The following is a 21,880-nucleotide window of genomic DNA, read 5'->3' as shown; positions in this document are numbered from 1 at the left end:
CAATCAGAAAGTTAAGCATGACAAGCATCAAGAAATGGGCATTTGGTTTAGTGATATGATTCTTGCTTAGGGTGTGAGAGGTCCCAAGTTAAATTCTTGGAATGCCCCTGCTTTTTTGTTTCCTAGATTTCAGTTTAAAATAGTTAGCAATGATATTTAGCTCCTCGTAGAGTTTAAATTTTATGAGTGAACAATCTGACAGTCAACCATACAAAATTTCTCAATGGATCTAGATATAGTTGTTTTCTGACAAAATTCCTAATCAATAATTTGAAACAATAAATAAGTAGCAGATGCTGGTTTTAAGATGGGCAAGCCTGAACCTCGTAACAATTATAGGAAAGACATACGCCTCAACCTGCCAAACACCCTAACTCATGGCAACACAACACAACACAAGGGACTACTAAACTAGAAATTCATGGGTATAAGAAAATTTGACAAACAAATCTGAAGAATTAATTAACAATAATCAATATGGCAATCAGAAATTTGGAATAAGATTGCAGCCTAACTTTCAGTTGAGTTCATCTATATTCCATTCTAAAAGCACAAGTCTAAATATTTTAACGATGGACCAACTCAACAATTATTAGGTCGCTGTTAAGCCACAACTTGACCTAAAGACTTGAACTAATTGACAAAATCCCAAAAACATATTTAAGCTCTAACACACCTGCTCACATGCACCAAACATGCAAAAGTTCAGCTCCTCTTTCTAATCTCACATCTTGAGATATACATTGCCTAGGTTTTAAGAGAACTCATTCTTGGCACGTTGTTAATGTATTAAAACCGGTATTTGAACAGATGATCTACTGACTCTTTCATCAACAATTCATGAAGGAAAATGTACAAGTTCTTTAAATATTGTGGAATATAAATGCTGTCCTGTGATTTATAAAACAACAAAGTTAAGAAAAGTAAAGCAATATGGATACAATATATCATGAGCCTGTTCTTCCATTGATAAATGACAAGGCTTAAAAAAATTCAAAGTTTCTGATATTAATAAACAAATAAACCATTTGTTTATATTTCTAACTAGTTAAATATGCTCTAGGTCAACTAAATGCATGCATAACTCTCAAAAATACTGAGGCTAAACAGAGCTTTAGCTAATCAATAGTTGAAAATTAGATCCAAGTATTCTCAGAATGCTCCATTTTGGATCATGAAATTAAGGTATTGATTTACCTAAACAGTCTTTTTCCATTTATTTTCTTTCTACCTATAGTTTGAAAATAAGACAGTGTTTGTTTTTATATTATTCTATGTTTGAAAGTTTGGTACAGCATTAAGAATCTACGACTCAGTATAGCTACGACTTGTAATTTCCAAGTGCCTGAGACCAAAATATGACAAGTTTGAGACAAGCAAATTCCATTAGTCAAATAAGCTCTTGAACACCTAATACTTTGACCTTCCTACATAAACATTTTGCACAAATTAAATACACTATAGAAAGACCTCAAACACATACACAAAAAACAAACTCATCAAAACTAAAACATAAGGCATAACAACAACATTATATCTGTTTCAAGAAACAAAGAAAGAGAAAAAATATATAAAATTTCAGGAAGCTGTCAGTTTGTGCTACAGTGGTACTTACAGCAGAGAGCGCGAACGTCGTGAGGAGTGTGAGGCGCTGTTTGGCAGCCAGGAAAAATATTGGAAAAAGAAAAATAAGGACCATCGATTTCCTCGATTTTCACGGAAGACTTGTCGAGCTGACCGTCAACGTTCAAGGACATAGAAAATAAAGAAATAATAATAGGACTATAATCATAATAAATAATACATTATTATTATTACGAAATTATATATTATTTTATTTTTAATTATTAATTATTTAATTATATAATAAATATTATTATTTATATATAATTGCATCCAAAATATTATTTATATTAATTTTATTCAAATGCACACCCAATGAACTATTAATTATTTTACTCAATTATCTTTTTGAAAAGAGAAAATAGGACTACTTTTTTTTTGAAATAAAATAAAAATGATCAAAACGAATTAATTAGAAAAATAATTTGAATTTTTAGATTAAAAGAAAAAAGAAAACATCACTATTTATTTAACATGAATGTGTTAAGTTTTTTTATTTTCAAAAAATATAAATTTAACTCTAATTTTTCACAAATCGTTTGATTGTTTGGATTAAATTTGAAAAAATGCCATGAAAGAAGAAAATTGATTCCAAAAATTCAACCATGTGTTTCAAGATTGGATGTTTAAAAGATGAACCTTAAAAATAATAAATACAACATAAAATTGCATCTTTTTCATTTTTAAAATTACTTTCAGAAAATTATTATGGAAAACGTTTTTCTTGTTTCCCTGATTTTGGATAAAACAAAACCATTCCGTTTCCTGCGTTTTACTTTTATATCAAAAAGCAGCATTTTCATCTGTCTTCTTCCTTAGCTCAGGTAAATTTTCGATTAAAATATATATTTTTTATTTTTTGGTTTCTTGCTTATGCGCTTGATCATCATAAGGGACTACAACATGATGTTACCCGACGGTTATGTTAGTGCTGCTGAGTTGCCCGGAAGCTCAAAACCTTTTTGTTGTGATAATCAAAATTTTGGATGGTTATAGAAAAGAAACAAAGTGGAACTACAAATTATGTAATTTCTGTATTTTGAGTTTTTTTTTACTGTATTTTTGGTTGGTGGGTGAAGTTTTTTGTTTGATTGATACTGGAGTGATACGTTGACTGGGTTAGCCTGTTTTTTGGTAGTTTGTGAAGGCTGTCAATTTTTTACTTACCTAGTTTTTAAAGTTTGGTCTAAGTCTGGCTGTTTGGAGGGAGAGAAAATGAGGGAAATTTTGGAGACTGTTCTTGGGAGTGTGCATAATATTGTTAAAAATATGTCGGTTATTTTGTTTTTCCTCAGAAATATTCTTAAGGTACTAGTTTTGAAGAGATAGTATCACACTGATACAAACTAGACTCCCCTTTCTTGCTGAAATGGCATTTTGATGGGAAAAAAAATTGTGTTCACATGTCAGCTGATGCAAAACGGCAGGGTCAGAGTTTATGTTAATTTTTGAACCATTGCAAATTCTAGTTACATTGTAATCTTCATTTTGGGGTAGTGTTTTTGTTAAGATTGCTGAGTATGAAAATTTATGATGAGAAATCCTTGGATGATCTAAAGTTTCTGTTGGTTTTGCTAGTAAAGTAGCGTTGCATCTGAAATACAATGACTTAAGCCGGTTTCTACTGCTTGCTCTACTTCAGTTCAAGATGTTCTTATGTATCTATTTGATAATAAAGGAGTTATGTCTTGGCTTGTTGCTAACTAAATCTATTGTCTCAAAGCCTTTTTTTAACCAATGCGACACTAATAATATATGATAATTGATGCTGAGGCGAAATTTGTGCAGATTTGGAATTGAATTGGAAAAGTAGTGAAACTAGTCATGCATGAACATTTCTAAATTCCTGCCTTTCCTTTTTTCTGCTGTTAATTTAGAGTAATTTTGTACCATATAACCAAATATAAGAAAGTTTAAAGTTTGTTTTTATGGCCATGTGTAATTTAACCTGTGAATTTATTGGTTCTTTTGAAGTTTTGATGGTCTTTTGTTGAAAAACCAAGCTGAGTATACACTTTTTTCGTTTGCTACTTGAGATAATGTTTTAACTCCATGATTAATTTTATTTGCAGCAAAAGCTGAGTGAAATTGTGTGTGTGCACGCACGCGCATGTATGGATGATTTTGCAAATATATTTGTTTTTCCCTTTGAAATGTGAATTAACTTGATTGATAAATAATGTCGTTGCCAACTTAGAGTATTGCAGGTCATAGAACAAAGATCATAGAACAAGATTGACCTACATTATAGACTGATAGAGGTAGACATGCTTTGCTGAAATAAACACATTTGTTGATCTACTACACCTGAATTCTTAAGGAAGAAGCTTGCCTGCCCCAATGTGCAACAGTGATAATTTAGATTATGTTAAAATCCATGCTTCTCGGCTGTTCTCAAATATTGGATAATTAATAAGAAAAATGTTATTTTATATTTGAAAGTATATGTGTAACACCAATATACAGTTAGTGGATTTGTCTCCATTGTGGAATGCTTATGCTTCAGTTGATATTCACAGTATCTTCTATGTCTCTTTATATGTTTTCAACATTTTAGAAGAAAATAGCCTTCTATGATGTTGATGATGGTGAAGAAAAAGCTGAATGGACCTCAAGGAACGAGGGCATCTTTATCCGTTTATAGCATGAACATACCAAAATGGGTGAACTACAAACATTGACATTTTCTAGAAAGACATGGAATATGATATGTGGTGAATCATTTGCTGAATCCAATAGGCGATATACTGTCCTACAACTTAAGTCAAAGTTCAATCGCCTGTGGAAGAAACATCGTGAATTTACTGGCTTAATTAATCATACTGGTTTCAAACGGGATCCAAATTCAAACAATGCCTGCAACAACTGATGCTTGGGAAGAGTATATTAATTCTGATGTGCATGTTAATCTCTGTGAGGATGATGGTGAAACAGATCCACAGGTTGGTGACAGCAAGGGGAAAAGGGCTCATCGTTTCTTTGACCAACCGCGCCGTCTGATCAGTCAATGGAAAACTACTTGGATATGTGTACTGAAGTTATGAGAAGCAAGTTAGAGACACGCAAGGCCAAAGCTCAAGAGTCAGATCAGTTTTCAACTGAGTAGTGTCTGCAGATTGTTGAGGCCATGGGGGTTGACAATGATACATTCATAAAGTTTGTGGAGAAAAAGGTTGATATTGCTCATCTCGGTTAGAACGTACAAACTTAGTCTATTTATATTTCAAGTTTTTAAAACACCTTGTATTTTATTTCATCTAATTTTTTTTTAACTGGATAACACACCCAATTCTAACACCTTAGTTTGTCCTCCCCAAAATCCCTGCTTCCAGGCACTAGATTGAGATAGCCAATTCAATGAAGCGGAAGGGGAGGGGTGGAAAAGGGGGCATTCTTTAGAGGTATAACTAGCTAGATAATACCAAAACAATTTATTATAACAATACAAATTGAGGCATACTGCTCCAGAACTAAATGCATTAGAACCATTATTTCATTGAAAACGCAGCTCAAATAGCAAGTTTACAACGCAATTCACACCAACATCTATACTGTTTCCCAATTTCTAATGCCAACCCAAATAATGAAATATATGAATGAAGCCGACTAGACAAAAATTAAGACAACGCTCACACATTAATAAACCTTTGATTAGGCAAACAACTTAAGTCACTTTCACTACTCTGATCAGTCGGTTAAATGAAGCCAACACAAGCTCAAAGCTACAGGAGCTGATCACTCAATTTTTATATTTTGAATGCTTTACCAGCCAATCAATAACTGAATCAATGTTTGAAGAGTTCTTACACGAAATCATGTAGCAGCAAACTTCTCTACCAGTAATAGACTTCAGTCCCCTGCATTGCAGAATCGTACTTGCATTTTAAGCTCAATTCATTAATAAGTATAGCAGTCAGACATTGAAAGAACAAGTCAAAAGAGCCACTATATCTAGATATAATTTATAATTTCTTTTTCTTTCAGCCCCATTATTTTCTAATATCAACCTCTCGTTGCCATTTGCTTATTTTATTGCCAACACATACTGGGCAGAAATGTGCATGTCCCACTTTTTCCATGCTTTTGGCTGTGAGACAATTTTATGATAATGTGATATTGATTATTCCAGCAGATAAAAACATTGACAAACCACATAGATAAGTTTCTGATTTCTAGAATCCCCACTTACATTTGCTCCGTCAGATCCTCTTTGGACAAGGCTTCTGGTTTATCAATCTTGTTTCCCAGAACCAGTAATGGGATGTCATTTAGTGAGGGCTTACTTAACAAATCATGGAGTTCACTTTTTGAGACATGCAAGTTCTCATAATCAGCAGCATCGATGACATAACTGCAAATTACAACATTGACATTAACATCTAAAGAATCAAGTTGTAAAGCAAATTCAAATTACTAATCCAATAAACAATCACTTCCTACAGTCAGGCAGAAATTGTACAGTGAAAAATATAGAAGCATCTTATTTGCAAACAAACATTAGATCATGAAAGCTTCAAGAATCACGACTTGGAAAACCCTCGTAAGTAAAATGTTATTGAAACATTAAGCAAGTAAAAGTAAGAAAAGCAGTGGAAAAAAAACATCTATATATACATATGAACGAAGGATAGTTAATTGGAATGTCAACTGAAAACAATGAGAAAATACATGGGATCATGCAACTCCACAGCTTAAAGAACATTAGATACAATGAGGCTAAAATAGGTTGAAACTAGATCTCTTCCAGCATCCTGATCCCCTTCTCACTTTTTTCAGTCCCCAAGGAAAAAGAAAAAAGACAATGATAGTATAGTACAATTAATATAAAACCAATGTGGCTGAACTTGACCTGAAGGAGTGGAACTTAAAAATTGAAAAACTAAATGAGTATTGCAATTTTCCAAGATAGATAAAGAAAACGCAAGTTAGGATATGCATAGAATTTCCACTATTTCCAACTATTGTTTTATTTTTTTTCAAACAAGGTTATGAATAAAAAAGTTTGTGAAGGAAGTTTCATCCAAAACTGAAACTAAATATATTGGCTTAATTAAGTAGAAGTTTCAAGAGGAAAAATTAGGAAGACATAGTTCACATTAAGAATGAAAGAAACTAAAAGAAATTGAAATAATATGGACGAATAAGAATGATGAATAGTCTATGCTCTGGGTAAAAAAAAAAACAAAGTATCATAACTGAAATTTTGACAGTGTTAAAGTCCGATTGGTTAGAATATCTGACTAAAGCATTTTTCCAGTGTAACAGGCTTAATGCCCAAACTGATCAAGAGAAAATCAAAAGATCATGAGAGAAGATAATCGAAGATGAGCATATAATGAGAAGACACTCTGTAGAAAGAATTTTCCAGCATGTTTACAAGAAGACAGAGCAATTGAAAACAAGAAGCACAAACTGAAAAAATATAAGTAATATCCCATACAGGATAATAATTCCAAGAATTTATTAAAAAATAAAAATAAACAAACCTAACGTCAACTGTCAGTGATTTTAACTAAAAGTCGAAAAACAGGCATTAAAGTATCACAGTCAAGCAGGTTCATGCTGAATGATTGCTGTAGATTTGCACCAGCAAAATGTTAACGACAGAATTTTTGGTTCTCAATTTTTTATCAAGATCTCATAAATAAAAAAAGGGGCTTCAAATTGTTATGGGAGAGAACCTCCAACTGTTGATAAGGTAAATTAGTAGAGAAATCTTGAAGAAACAATCTCCAAAAGAGTAGTAAATTCACATGGTTTTGAAAATAATGAATTTTATAATCTTCTTTACACAAACAATATGGATTAGAAAAGTGATCAACAAATTCAGAAGAATACATATGCAATGAAATAAACAAACAAAAGATAAAGAGCAATACTATGTGTACCCACTTTGGATACACAAATGTATACACACTCATATGTGTCATTATATGATTGGTTATTGTTTTATTCTTAATTCAAAATCATCCAATCACATGATGACACATATAAATGTGTATATATTTGTGTACCCAAAGTGGGTACACATAGTTTTATTGAAAGATAAATCATATGAATGGAAAGGTTATTTTTATAAAATTTTGAAAGAACTAAAAATGATGGAAAGATTGCTAGTATATAGATGGACAGAAAATATAAGCTTAAGGACATACACAATAGCTGAAACAGCGCGACAGTATCGCTCCCACATACTGCGAAACCTTGGTTGACCTCCTAAATCCCACAACTTTATTGTTACATTTCCCTTAGTCACTTTCCTCATATTAAATCCTACCTGAAGAGGAAAGATCCATAAAACAAAATGTCCATAGAAATAGACTAACTAAAACAGAAACTTGCCAAAAAGCACATAAGTTGGCAAGCGGAGTGTCTTTCAACAGTTAAATGAAAGGACAAAAGATCGTTCTTCCGTAAATTAACTCACCGTTGGGATCATGTCTTCACTGTATCCTCCAGTCTGAGGAGATGATCAAGAAAATAAATTTATCCATCAGCATAAGAATCCAAAGAGACAGGAAAAAGACATATTAGAAGGAGATTAAATCTCTCATACAAATATTTACTCACAGCTATAACATTCACAAGAGATGTTTTTCCAGCATTTTGAAGGCCTATCAAGGATAGCTCCATTTCTTGCTTAAAAAAGAGACTACAATCAGGAAAGAAAACAGTAAGCAATTGACAATAATATATACAAAGGGCCGTTCCAGGGAGAATATAAGGAAAAAAACAAAAAAAAAGAATGTATGTTTGATCTTCTATCTGGAAAATAGATATGGAGACACAGATTTCATTCTACACAAGCTTGTCTTTAATTAAAATATTCATTCAAACATGTTCTACAAAGCCTCTGTTCTAGGATAAGCAGCTACAAGCATTGACATATGTAAGCTGACTTGTTTATTTGAAACATTCTGCTGATGTTCTAAGAAATGAGAAAGCCACATACTAGAGCCTTTGGTCTTGGATAAGTTAGTTCTTAGTATGAAGAAGCTCTTACTCCACAAAAGCTCATGCTGTAGAGCTCCTATCAAGGTTAAGATGAAATTCACATTCTCGAGCTTATTTGTTAAGGATATAGGAAGCTTCTTATAGTATTAATAGGAGATCACAATTAGTAATTTCACACATTAGAATTCCTAAAATCCTATTTGGCACACAAAAATATCAATACAAATGTTGCCATAATCTATATGTTATTCCAACAAACACCTTCAACAGCCTTGCACCAGGACTACACACAACCATAGTTTAGAAACAATTACCACTTCATGAACTTTCCAACAGTTACACCATCACCACAACCACATTGTCATTGTTTCACTAAGTAGCACAGAAATGGAAACAAGAAAACATTGAAACGCGTTTTCTCAAAATTATAGAAAATGGAAACGTGGAGAAACATGCACATAATAAAAATATTGGGGATTTTTTTATGAGTATCAATTTTTTAATAAACAATAGCAGTAACCCATAAAAAGCAGGGGCAAGTAAAACCCAGTCAAACTAAGCAAAGTTTTCTTTTCAATAGACATCATTCTGTGGAAATAAAATTGCACATACAAAGGAAAAAATCAGACCAAAGACAGAGGAAGAAGATCATTGATTGGAGATTAGTAAAACTAAGCATTTGCAGATTCAAAATTAGTAAAACCAGCAACGATGTTAATACAAAAAATTAGTGGTCTGAGTTCATCCATTTCAATGATGTTTATATAAACACATACAAACATCATTCCGTGGAAATGGAATCTGCAAATGCTATATACATAACCTCCAAATCCACTCTTTTCCATATATAACAAAAATAAAGAACTCAGACCACTAATTTTTCCATATATACGAAAATCCTCTGTTCTCCGGCACCTTGGGCTGTCCCTTTTAGCAAGATTTCCTGTTATGTAACACAGTTTAAACTTTCCAGGAAAAGAAAAAGTTTGGATGTGTAAAGAAAGTTTAAATTGCGTTACACAGAAATGTTTGGCTGTTGAATTGTGTTACATAAAAAGTTTAAAAGAAAGTTCGGCATTCTGGCATGTCAAAGAAAGTTTGGACTGCTGGCGTCTTGGATATATAATTAAGAAACACATTTCTTTACCTGAAACGTGTTTCAAACTTTTTAAAAATTTTTGAAACACTCCCAGAACATTTCGTACCAGCTTTGGGTTATTTCGGTTTCTGAAACTTTTTGGAAACGCAGAACCTTTCCTAGTTGCTTCCAACACCACTAACTGCCTGCTATTATCACTTCTTCTTGAAAAACACCAATACAAGAACTGCATTGCCATAAAATAACTTCCAAAACTGCTTTAACCTCATCCACAGTGCCACCTCCACCACAAGGCACACAAAAACAAATATCACTTCCATCAAGCAATCATCACAATTTCATTTTAAATTAGTTCTTAAAATTAGGTGAAGGTTTCATAAATGAACTACCCTTCATAAGATGCTCGATCATAATCACCCGTATTCCTTTCCTGATAATTCAACCAACTCCACCGGAACTTAACAAGGCAGAATCATAATAGATCTTCCTAATAATTTAAATTGTAACGGAAAAAAAAATCTTCTTTTTTTCCAATTTTCATACTTCAAATTAAAAACTCCTATATATGAAAATGAAAATCAAACGATGCAAAATCTAAAGTAAAACATGAATTCCACTAATCTGAATTAAAAATAAAATAACAATTCAAATAATTTCCTCCATTTTCTCAGCGGAACCAATAAGAGGGCTTACCTTCGAAGCCAATTGAGGAACGCTTCCCACAATCCCATTGCTTTATCTGATTGAACCAAAAAAAAATAAAAAAGGTTTTGAATTAGAACTAAAAAGAAAGATGGTACAGACAACTTTATCTTTGCTTTAGCTTTTTTTTCCCTCTCTTCAATTCCCACGCTATTTAAATCAAGAAGAAACGGAACGGAAGATTAAACCAAAACCGACAAATAATTTTAACATTAAGTACAGACAAAATAGAATTGTATGTCTGATATCGTTACGCCACGCGCTGAGACGGGCAAGTGGTGGAAGAGAGTCAATGGTATTGGTTGTTTCGAAACAGATGGGAGCGGGCTTCAGAGTATAACGCGCGGGGGAGATCAGGTGGGTTAGTACGACGTCGTTTGTCGACATGCAATCTCCAGGTTGTCACTTAGTGGAATTCCTTGACCCATGGTGTTTGGAATTGAAGTAAGTGGTTGGACATTGGAATTAATATTATTTTAATATTGATAAATAAAAAACGTTACGCAAGAAAAAATAAGTAGAAAATTGGAAAATTAAAATAGCTTAGTAGAAAAAAAAAAAAAAGGAAAATTAAATACTAATCTGGTGGGTGCTATCGTGTGTGAGTCAATTCTTTCAAAAAACACAATGTATTTATACCTTTTTATTAATCCTTATTACCTAAGTATTCGTATTTTGTTTTTGTAAAGACTCACCACATAATTCATTAGGTTAATTACAAAGAAGTAGATTTTTCACAAAGATTTGATAAAGAAAGAAGGAAAATAATAATAATAATAATATGAACTCAAGTTACTTTCAATTTATAATAATAATATTTATTGGCATTAAATAGAAGAAAAAGACATGGATGTTGGTGGATTGAGGCGAGGACAAAAGATGAATACCCAGCAATGGATTGGGACCCGACCGAAGAAGGAAACATCGTCCAAGTCTCATCTTTTTTATATCTTCCGGATAACTCCAACCCTCCCGCCTGCTAATCTAAATTTCAGTTTCACCACTTTTGAATTACTCTCACATGCAAACCTGACCACCCCATTACTTGTATTTTTCTGCTACACTTTTGTCTTTAAATAACTTCGCTTCTTTCACCATCTTGTTTCTCCCTAACTCTTCCTGCTGTGCTTTCTTCTCTTTCTATATTTGAGTTATGGGAATGTTGGTAGAGATTTTTAATGGAGTACGTCTTTTTGTTTGTACACTTTGGGATTTGCAGGAAATGCGTTTCTCCAACATTTTTGACGACGTATTCACCATTATCATGTCCGCCGTCTCGTGTATTGTATCTTTTCGAGGCTTCTGATCATCACGATAAGGCACGCAGCTGGGGAAGCGATTCTTTTTTTTTTTTAATTTTTCTTTATTATTTGTTTTCGTGTTTGACAGAGGCTGCTGCAGCTAAGCGTGCTTGTTGATAATGGTTTAGATTCCCCAGCAGCCACTAGAAAACTCTTGTATTTATGGTGTATTTGTCTTCAAGAGCTTCTATCTTTCTTATTAATTCAATCCAAATGCCAGCTAGCTCTCTGAATTTCTCCCATTAATGATTTCCTCAGATCATTTATAAATTATATCCAAACTTTCTCCTGTTTCTATAAAATTATCACCAAGTATTTAAGTAACGCCCAAATATGGAAATTTATAATGGAAACTGTGCTCCATGCCGTAACTTGGTTTAGAATTTTGAGTTTTTCTTTTAGATTTTGAAATCTCCAGTGAAATTTTAACTGTCAAATTAAGAAGACTCATGCATCTCACAGAGATATGGAAGGTTATAGATTGAAATATTTTTTAATGCATTTGTTGGACTTTCAGCCACTTTTCTTTTTTCTTTTTTTAAATTAATCGGTATCATTATTTTAATTAATAGAGATGATTGGTTCAACGCATTCTGTTCATGGAAGGATGACAAGACTAAGGTAGGAAGAGATTGAGCTTGAAGAAATATCTGAAGGTAAGAAGAAAGTTGATGAAAAAGATGAATAAAGAGAAGATAGATCCAATGCAAGAGGGGAGGAAGGGTTGGTGAGGTGAAAGGCACATCTTATGTGACATAATGGTGTGGATGATGTGAAATATGATGTGAGAATCAATTATGGATATGAGACATGATGTGATAGTTTGTTTTGAGTATATGACATGATGATGTAGACAGATATTATGATAGAGCCGAATCTTATGCACGCGAATAAAAATTTTTAATTGAGTAAAGGTGGATTTGAATTAAATTTTTTTCTAAATAATTTAACAAATTGACTATTTTATTAGTATTAGTTTTTTAAATAGTTTAATGGTAAAATTTTAGTTTTCCTATTGTAATAAAAGATATTTTATGACTGTTTATGGTTTTTTATAAAAACTCCATCTAATTTATTTAATGTTATTTAATTAAAGTATAAATTTTTTTGAGTTTTGAATTAATTAATATGGCCAAAGGACTATTTCCCACCCAAGTTTATTTGCGTTCTTAAATTCATATCTGCGAAATTTGAAAAACTTAAAATCTCATTCATTGATTAGCTGCGTTTAAAATTTTTTATTAGAGGTATAGGTAAAATCGCTATTTTTATTGATAATATTAAAAAATATAAAGTTAATTATATTTTTCTTCTAAATTTTAAAAACTAACATTTCATCTCTACTAAAGTTTTCTAACTTTGAAAAGTCACATTCCCCCCTTCCAAAACTTTAGGGTTTTTTTTCTCCCCTCTGACTACCATCTCCAGTATTAATGACATTCCCTATCCACCCTAAATCATTCGTCCGCGTACACGACATAACCATCTCTGACGAAGAGATTTTAAATCCCTTCGTCTCTAATAAAGAGATCTGAAGTTCTCTTTGTCATTGAATCTCTTTATCTTTGTTTTATGTTACTTCTTGTGTGCTGATCAATGGTTTAAAGTGGAGAGGGGAGATCGTCAACGCCAAAAATGGGGTGAAGAAAAATTTTTGGGGGCGGTGGGAGGGCGAGGGGAATGTGATTTTTTAAAATTAAAAAACTTAAACAACATTTTGAACAAACCAAACCCAATTCATTAGGTTCTATTGTCAGCCTTGTTATGTTGCTTTTCCAGCAACTTTAATGAAAAAAGATTATGAGATAAATTTAGACAACATTTTAAAAAGAACCATATGTTATTAAACAATGTCACATCAGTTAAATTTCATATGGTAGGAATTTAAAGGTAATTTTGATCCAAAGCAACCTCCTCAATATCTTATAATATCCATCTTATCCTAGCTCAAGAATGGTAAACAAACCATTAACACTTTGTAAGAATTAATTACAGACAAACGGATTAAATGAGGATTAAAAAGAACAAAGAAAAAGATTTGATCACATACATAAAGAAAATAACACTTGACTTATGTGAATATTATGTTACTTTTTGCTTACTTGCAAACTATTTGAACTAATAGTAAATAAATGAAAGCAGGTTTTTAAAGTAGGGCACATATTTAGTTCATATAATTCAAAGTGCACCGAATCTTTTAAAAATTGGACAATTATTTATGATTGCAGTAGTCTTGAGAATATTGATTTCCCTTTCCGTTATAAGAAGCTATTACTCAACTAGATTCTTAATCAGGTACCAACCTCAACATTTACTATTCCTAGAGGAAGGTGTTTTGTCACCTTGAAATTGATGGAAGTGGTAGAGTTTGAACCTGGGTGTTTAACAGTTACATTGTAATCTCCATGAGGCAATGAAACTTCAAAGGATCCTCCACTACCTGAAGTAGTTTCAAGTTGAAGATTCTTACATTTCCATTCTGCAAGCAATTTGTCCACAACATCTCCGGCTGGAGTATTCTTGAAGTCATTGTCTACTAAAGGCATTTCCTTAAAACCAGCACTTTCTGGCCCTGCAAATGTGATAATCCCTTCAACTGCAGGATGAGAGTAAGCCTCCCGAAGTACCTCCTCCAAGTATTGTGCCTGCCAAGAAAAGTAATAAATTTCTTGAAAGAAATGCCGGTTCAATGATGTTTGAAGCCTAAGGTGAGATATTTAAAGTGAGTTTTTCTTATTATAAGAGGTTTTTTTTTTTTTTTAAAATCTAAATCATATTTTCTTGTAAACATTTTAGATTTAAAAAATTACAATATAAGTTATAATGAATAAAGTTATGAAGAAAATAATAATGATATTAATTAAAATATGCAAGAGAAATCAATAAAACTATAGAATAGTATACATTGGAATATGGATGCAACTCTTGTGGTGGCAATGATCGAAAATTAAATGTGTAATTCTAAAACTAAAACAATAAGAACTGAATGAAATTTACCTCAACATTTAAATGAAAACATTAATTTGAAGATGGAATGTGATACATTCAGTTTATATTTCTTTGAAAAAACAAAAACAAATATCCAGACTTGACTTTTAAACAACAATATTAATAAATTTGTTCGTACCTAAATAACATTTTGATTAATAGACTTTTTAAAATTTTCTTATAAAAAAATATTTAATATTGTTGTGTTTTTGAGGCCTTATTCTAATATGGGCAGTCGGCACTGCTTGGAAGTAGCACCATCTATGTATTAATTCATTTATATGGCAAAAATACCTGATTTGTGCCATTTCCCACACAAACTTCTGTGTACCATATAGGCAATCGTGTTGACGCCAGAATGTCCAAGGAAGATCTCATGTAAGCAACGTCTGGCGGCTTATCACCACCAAAACGGCCTTGCACTCCAATTCCTAATAGCATATCAGCATTTCCTGGAAATGACCGAATTTCCTCAAGTTTCTTCTTATAGTTGATTGCATTTGGTGCCTCATCTATAGCACACTCAGTGGTGTTGTACTCATTCATGAACATGGCTGTTTTCGGATCAAGCTGGTAAGCTTTGTTATAGAATTCTGCCGAAGCATTTTCGCCAAGTTTATCTTCAAAAAATCTGAAGTGTAGATTCTCATTCACTACATCCCAAGCAATCAGTTGTCCTGAATATCTTGAAACCACTGACTTTATTCTTTTTTCTGCTGCCTTTCGCAACTCCTTGGGAGCAAGAGTCTTAACCCATTCGGGCTGATACTTGGGATCGTCCCACAAAATGTTGTGACCTCTTATAGAAATGCCATTCTGCTTGGAAAATTTCACCATAGCATCAGCAATCGTATAGTTTTCTTGTCCTTGTTTTTCCTCTGTGCTATACCATTTCATTGCATTTGTGAAAGTGGTAAACTTGAATCTTGAGACAAACCAGTTCTGGTAATCTGTGCTTGACAGGATTTTCTGATTCATACCGCATCCAAATGGGATGTTGGAATCGGTTTGTTTGATGGAAACTATGGCAGTGTCCAATGAAGTTTTATTTGCATAATTTAATTGGAACTTCACCTTGTGCTTACGCACCTATAGATTTCAAGTTCAAACAGGAATTAAATTCAAAGTGAAATGGCGTATGTCAAATTGGTTTGATGAATATGTATGTGTTGGTACCTTATCAATGCTTTTTTCTTGGTGGGATCTCCATTGCTTCTTAGTGAAGGACTGTAATGAGATGTTATCTGCCCATATTTCCACTTTTGTATTCTTGCTCTGTTTCCATGATAAGAAAAAAAATTGTGTCAATTCAGATTTGAGGACAATTCATACAATAAAACTAGTGAATGTAGTCAACCCTACCATATTAAAGTATGGAATAGAATTCTGTCTAAATAGTGAACAACAGAACAAGTAGTCAGAAAGACACTTCAATTTAAGCTTTTGGCTGAAATTATTATTTCCGTAGATCAACTAAGATTTTTTATTAGTCATTATACCATATTTTGCTTTATTATTGACCATAAAATTTTGGACTGGACTATTTTCATAATGTAATAGACGAGCAGGAAAATAGACGACCAAAGACTTTTGAAGCACCTTACCTTGAGAAAAATCTCCACAACACTTGTGAAATTGGGAAGTAGGCCACCTTTGAGCAAAGACCAGCAACCATGCTTAGCAATAACTTTCCCGCCGTGAATCATTTTGCCATCAGAAGTCTTAAACACAACAAAAACAGTCTCACTTCCTTCACTGATTTGAACCCAACCTGAAATATCAATTACCTTCATAACAACAAAAAGCATAACCAATTCTTTGTAGTGTTGAATTTGACAGAATGGGGCAGATTACCGGAAAAACTATAGAATTTTCCTTTCTCAAGTTGAACCTTCTGGGAGAAACTGTCCAGAGATTGTGTTCTACTGTGTGCTATAATATACTTGTTGCCATTATGTGATGTTCCTTCTCTGATGGCTCCTTGTCCAAACACAGTCCACCCTTCAATCCCATCATCAAATTCCGGGTTAACAATCAATCCCCCTCCATAATGCGGTCTCCAGGGCTCTGCCAGGCACTGCTTCATCATAAAATGTTCAAGTTTAAGTTACCGCAAACGTATGAAGTTATCAAAATTATTACTATTATTAACGGCACTTGTCTGTGCAATTATTGATACTTGAGGAGTTTTTATAACCTGAAAGTAAATTTATAGTTCTATTAAACGAAGAATTCTTGCCTCTGTTGTGGCAGAGTAGTCATATGACAAAGCGTGGATCCTTTTCCCTGCATCAGTTGAAAAGGATCTCATAAGCAGAAACGATCATTTATTAGCTCTAATTCGGATCCATGGGTCAAAATATGGTTCCAAAAATGTCTCCACAAATGCTAAAATGACACCAGAAATGCAGCTTATCTACTAATTTATTTTTGAATAAAAAGAAATGGTGATACGACGGGAGGGTTATATCATACCAGAAAAAAACAAAACGCATAGCAGTTGAAGCATTAAGATACAGTAGATTTTAGCGATTATCTTCATCTCAGAAAAATCACCGCAATGGAAGAAGAGGAATTATGCAAGTTTGTGTCTAGAATTCACCGGCATTTCAATAAACTCGTCAGAAAAAGTCAATCACCGTCTGAGTCTCCCCGGAATCCATCTTCATCTTCAGAAAAACGTCGCCGGAAAATCAGAACCCTAGAGTGCTCTCACAACATGTGCTAAGATGACGCAGAAATGAGATTCAAAGTTCCGTTGCTGTCCAGTGAAGCAAATTTGGAGTTACATACGCAGACAGAGACTTCAAGTGGACCCAGTTTGTAAATAAAACAGTGCGGGCGGTGTGAGTCTGCAATACTCTGCATTTAGCTGAAAGAATAGTAAATGTCATGTCATGTGTCCCCTGAATATCTTGAATTTCCTTATCCAATCTCCAAGTCGCCTGTAAGTATTAGGATTGAGTGAATGGAGATGACATTATTGTTTAAGAAATTACAATTTAAAATTTTAGATAAAAAAATCCTTATTAAGTTTTCATTTCAAAAACCAAAACAATATTACCCGTCGAAATTCGTGCCCAAATAGTTCCCTGAGTAAAACGTCATCGAAATTGTCGACCCACTATATGCTGCCTCCTTGAGATCTGCCATTTCTTTTATTTTTAGACCCAGATAATGTCGTTGAGTAACTTTCTTATTTTTCCAAGAAGAGAAATTAATTATTTGGGCAAAAGGGCACCATTGTAATAGAAACTTTGTAAATATTTTAAAGCAAACATTTATTTATGTATTATTCAGGAATAAATGACGAATCTGGACTTGTAATGTTTCTTGCAGAAGGTCATTTGTCACCTTAAAATTGACAGAAGTTATTGAGTTGGTCACTGGGTTTTAACTGTTACTGTGTAGTCTCCATGAAACAATGAAATTTCAGAGAATCCTGTACTACTTGCATTAATTTCCAGAGTGCTGGATTTCCATTCTGCAAGCAGCTTGTCCACAACATCTCCAGATGGTGTATTCTTGAAGTCGTTGTCCACCAGAAGCATATCGCCAAAACCAGCACCTTTTGGGCCTCAAATGTGATAATCCCTTCAACTGCAGGATGAGAATAAGCCTCTCTCAGTACCTCCTCCAAGTACATTGCCTGCAAGAAAAGTAGCTTCAGAATTGATAATTTTACATTAATTGGAATTTAGATATCTAGAGGCATTCGTTTTTGCAGATACCTGATTTGGGCCTGGTTTGACATCCACTTCTGTAAGCCATATGGGCAATTTCGTTGATCCCAAAATTTCTAAGGTGGCTCTCATGTAAGCAGTGTTTGGCTGTTCATGATTAAAATGACCTTGCAATCCACTTCCTAACAACACTTCAGAATTTCCTGGATATGATGAAATCTCCTTCAGTTTCTTCTGGTAATGGAATGCATTTGCTGTCTCATCTCCAGCATACTCAATGGTGTTATATTCATTCATGAACATCCTTGTTTTTGGATCAAGCTTGTAAGCCCTCTTGTAGAATTTTGCAGAAGCGTTTTTACCAAGTTTATCCTCAAAGAAACTTAAATGAAGATTCTCATCACTACATCCCAAGCAATTAGCTTTCCTGCATATCTTGAAGTCACCGAATTTATCCGTTTCACCGCTGCTGTTCGCAACTCCTCCGGAGAAAGAGTCTTAACCCATTGAGGCTGGTATTGGGGATCATCCCAGAAAATGTTGACCGCTTTTAGAAATGCCATTCTGTTGGGCGAATTTTACCATAGCATCAGCAATATGTAGTTTTCTTGTCCTTGTTTTATCTCTGTGCTACACCATTTCATTTCATTTAAGAAAGTGGTAAACTTGAATCTTGAGGTGAACCATTTCTGGTAATCTGTGCTTGTGAGGATATAATCACTCATTGCACATCCAAATGGAAAGCCGGGCTTGATTTGCTTGATGGAGACAATAGCACCTTCCTTTACAGTTTCGTTGGCATAAATCAACTGGAGTCTTACCTTGCGCTTGCGCACCTATGATGTGTAAAGAAAATTTCCTAAAGTTGATTGATATTAATTATAATTTTGGTTTAATAAAACCAAATAAATAACAGTCTAATGACAATTTATAAATGAATATAAGTAAACTCAATATTATATGTTGACTAGGTTCTCTTTACTCAACTCATATACTACATCTTTACAATTGAAAGTTATTATTTCGGAAGGTTTCATGAGTAGAAGACCAGATATTTTGATATATGTAATTTTAAAAATTTTATGGATTCAGATATTCTTATAATCCTAAAATTTTAATTTTATATTTTATAATTTGTATGCAAATCCTGTAAATTAAGATTAAATAATTTTATGTTTATTCATGTAAATGAAATCTTCCTACAGGAATTCCTGGCTAGCTCTATTGTATAGATGTTAAAGTTGTTACCTTTTCAATGTTTTTGTCTTGGTGCAGTCTCCATTGCTCCTTAGTAAATGGCTGCAATGAGACGTTGTCAACCCATATTTCCACTTTCGTATTCTTGCTCTGCATTTATGATAAGATAACCTCTGTAAATTCAGATTTGAAGAAGAAATCAAAGAAATAAAATAGTGATGCATAAAAACTTAAGAAGAATTTGCACAAAGCCTGTGAAATTGGCAACTAGACCGCCTTTGAGCAAAGCCCAGCAACCATGCCGAGCTTCAACTTTACCACCAGGGATTAGTTTACCATCAGAAGTCTCAAATACAGCAACAACAGTCTCACTTCCTTCACTGATGATGGGAATTCATGTCGATTAGTTGAAATCTTATGAACAACAGTTTCCTATTGACCGAATGGGAAAGACTTACCAGAAAGACTATATATTTTTCCTTTCTCAAGTTGAACCGCCTGGTAGAAACTCTTCTTGTCTTTTCCTGATGCTCCTATTTTAACGGCTTCTTGTCTTCCCTGATTGAATTCTGGGTTGACTTCTTTGGGGCTGTGCCAAGCACTGCTTCATAGATATTGTCATCGAGATTTAAAATATTTAAGGGGTATTTTATCCACAAATTATAAAAACTGCTTCATTTTATGAAACGATGATTCCCACCCGTTTGAAATTGAAAAAACCAATTTCCCTTATCCAGGTAAACTCAATCATTAATTTGAATAATTAAAGGGTATTTTATTCATAAATTATAATCAGGGTCATTTTGTCATTGAGATTTAAAATATTATAATAACATCTCTAATGAATTGGGCTGTAAATAACATTAGCAGCGTGTAAATATCATTTTATAAAAAAATTTTAAATGCAAATGAATTTTTTTAATCTAATTTTAAAAATTATTATATTCATTTGATATATTTTGAAAATATAAATATAACCCTACTAATTATTAATATGACATTTATAATTCTAATTTATTACATTCTATTAAATTTTTTATCAATATAACTATCATTTTTAAAATTGTTAAAGGATATATTAAAATTTTAAAAACATATTAAACTTTTTCAAATTTCAAAAATTTTCCGTAATATTTTCTTTTAACACTTGTAATATATTCAAAAATTATAGTTTATCGTCAACATATGGTTATATATAATTGACGTGCCTATTTTAATTAAAAATTTGCTTAATGAAAATTTGAAAACAATATATTATTTAATTTAAGGATTGTTTTGTCTTTACAATAATAAATTTAACATGGATGGGAAATTGAATTTTTTAAACGGGTAGGAATTCACTTAATCAAGATTCCTTTGGCCATGATATAATTATCTGTGGTTGATTCATGATTGGGTAAAGAAGAATATAAAAAACGCAAACATGGGGAATGATAGTTATGTATTAAAAAAAAAAAAAGTGTATAATATATAATTTAATAATATTATAGGTATGATTTTTCTATACAAATAGTAATTTATTATATCATAATTAGATATTATTTTATGTATAATTTTCAATTATTTAATTATATAATAATATATTATTATTTATATATAAAATTATACACGAACCACTAATTTATCACAATTTTTAATTATTTTCTTATAATGTCCTACACTTTTCTTTCAATTAATTATTAAAACTTTAAATACTGGTTATCTTAAGTTATATAGCCAATCACATTTTCGTGTTTCTTTCATGTTATCTCACACGATCTGACCCAACCCAATTGTACGAGTTAACAAGACAAGTTTTGACAGATCACTTCAAATTAAACTTTAAGTGAGCTTAACTAAACTAAACTACGATCATGAAATAGTGTAAAGATCTATGCAAGTTGGAGGCAAATGCAGGCATAGAGAATGGAGATCTGTGATTAAACACGAGCAAGAGAAGAAACTCAGCAGAACTAATACAGCAAAGAAGCCAACATCCAGGAAAGAGACTCCAAAGAAAGGAAAGACAGAGAAGGCGCAGAAAGGACCGGAAGAATTATGGAGCCAGAAAGATTTCATCTGAATGAGTGATTCACAGTGAAGATTTCGGCAGAAGAAGAAGAGAACTTCCGCAGAAGAAGAACGTTTTCAATTTGAGATTTTGTTTTTTTTAATTTCAATTTATTTGAACCAACAACAGGTGAACCGTGGAAAACCAAAAAGCGGCTATGAACTGTTGATTCACCTGCGGCCCAATCCGAAAACTTGCATAAAGTAACCACCTGTTTATGGTCCGAACCGCTCGGTCCAATTCAATTTTGCAACCATGCTTCTAAATATATAAATAAGTACAT

At 32.8% G+C, this 21,880-nt stretch overlaps 3 protein-coding genes and 2 long non-coding RNA genes across 5 annotated transcripts in view; 1 reads left to right on the top strand and 4 right to left on the bottom strand.

The window, feature by feature from the left end:
• LOC123213211 overlaps nt 1-1,762 on the bottom strand; it is a 5,450-nt gene extending 3,688 nt beyond the window's left edge. The window contains exon 1 of the long non-coding RNA XR_006501655.1: nt 1,616-1,762. This is a non-coding gene — a long non-coding RNA (uncharacterized LOC123213211). The remainder of the gene's footprint in view (nt 1-1,615) is intronic.
• A 508-nt stretch (nt 1,763-2,270) lies between these two features.
• On the top strand, nt 2,271-4,861 carry LOC123212762. Its single transcript, XR_006501610.1, has 2 exons — nt 2,271-2,447; nt 3,696-4,861. It is a non-coding gene; the product is annotated as an uncharacterized LOC123212762 (long non-coding RNA).
• A 233-nt stretch (nt 4,862-5,094) lies between these two features.
• Nucleotides 5,095-10,785, bottom strand: LOC123212761 (ADP-ribosylation factor-like protein 8a). The gene is made up of 6 exons (XM_044631947.1): nt 10,370-10,785; nt 8,194-8,275; nt 8,051-8,083; nt 7,779-7,900; nt 5,813-5,974; nt 5,095-5,480 (listed from the first exon to the last, which is right to left on the bottom strand). The coding sequence occupies exons 1-6, from the start codon at nt 10,405-10,407 to the stop codon at nt 5,363-5,365; spliced, it is 555 nt and encodes a 184-aa protein (XP_044487882.1). The 5' UTR covers nt 10,408-10,785; the 3' UTR covers nt 5,095-5,362.
• A 3,037-nt stretch (nt 10,786-13,822) lies between these two features.
• On the bottom strand, nt 13,823-17,522 carry LOC123213183 (endo-1,4-beta-xylanase 5-like). The gene is made up of 7 exons (XM_044632562.1): nt 17,143-17,522; nt 16,907-16,953; nt 16,522-16,744; nt 16,272-16,438; nt 15,844-15,942; nt 14,962-15,756; nt 13,823-14,324 (listed from the first exon to the last, which is right to left on the bottom strand). The coding sequence occupies exons 1-7, from the start codon at nt 17,207-17,209 to the stop codon at nt 13,971-13,973; spliced, it is 1,752 nt and encodes a 583-aa protein (XP_044488497.1). The 5' UTR covers nt 17,210-17,522; the 3' UTR covers nt 13,823-13,970.
• A 446-nt stretch (nt 17,523-17,968) lies between these two features.
• On the bottom strand, nt 17,969-19,763 carry LOC123215057 (endo-1,4-beta-xylanase 5-like). Its single transcript, XM_044635111.1, is given in 7 exon segments — nt 17,969-18,247; nt 18,250-18,316; nt 18,399-18,751; nt 18,754-18,893; nt 18,895-18,949; nt 18,952-19,186; nt 19,599-19,763. Coding segments are annotated over 7 exon segments (1,152 nt in total). The 5' UTR covers nt 19,704-19,763; the 3' UTR covers nt 17,969-18,050.
• Between the last annotated feature and the right edge of the window lie 2,117 nt (nt 19,764-21,880).

The sequence above is a fragment of the Mangifera indica genome, chromosome 4, assembly GCF_011075055.1.
Source record: "Mangifera indica cultivar Alphonso chromosome 4, CATAS_Mindica_2.1, whole genome shotgun sequence".
In the NCBI taxonomy this organism is placed as follows: Eukaryota; Viridiplantae; Streptophyta; class Magnoliopsida; order Sapindales; family Anacardiaceae; genus Mangifera; species Mangifera indica.
This window is presented reverse-complemented; position numbering and strand designations above follow the sequence as displayed.

Bases quoted from the DNA above. Each gene is read 5' to 3' on its own strand.
- LOC123213183 (XM_044632562.1), bottom strand. From the start codon at position 17,209: ATGAAGATAATCGCTAAAATCTACTGTATCTTAATGCTTCAACTGCTA. The intron at 16,439-16,521 runs GTAATCTGCCCC...TTGATATTTCAG, and splicing joins AAAATTCTATAGTTTTTCCG to GTTGGGTTCAAATCAGTGAA. The intron at 14,325-14,961 runs GTATTTTTGCCA...TTTTCTTGGCAG, and splicing joins TGGGAAATGGCACAAATCAG to GCACAATACTTGGAGGAGGT.
- LOC123212761 (XM_044631947.1), bottom strand. From the start codon at position 10,407: ATGGGATTGTGGGAAGCGTTCCTCAATTGGCTTCGAAG. The intron at 8,276-10,369 runs GTAAGCCCTCTT...TCCTGATTGTAG, and splicing joins TTCCTCAATTGGCTTCGAAG to TCTCTTTTTTAAGCAAGAAA. The intron at 5,481-5,812 runs GTAAGTGGGGAT...TCTGCAATGCAG, and splicing joins GAGGATCTGACGGAGCAAAT to GGGACTGAAGTCTATTACTG.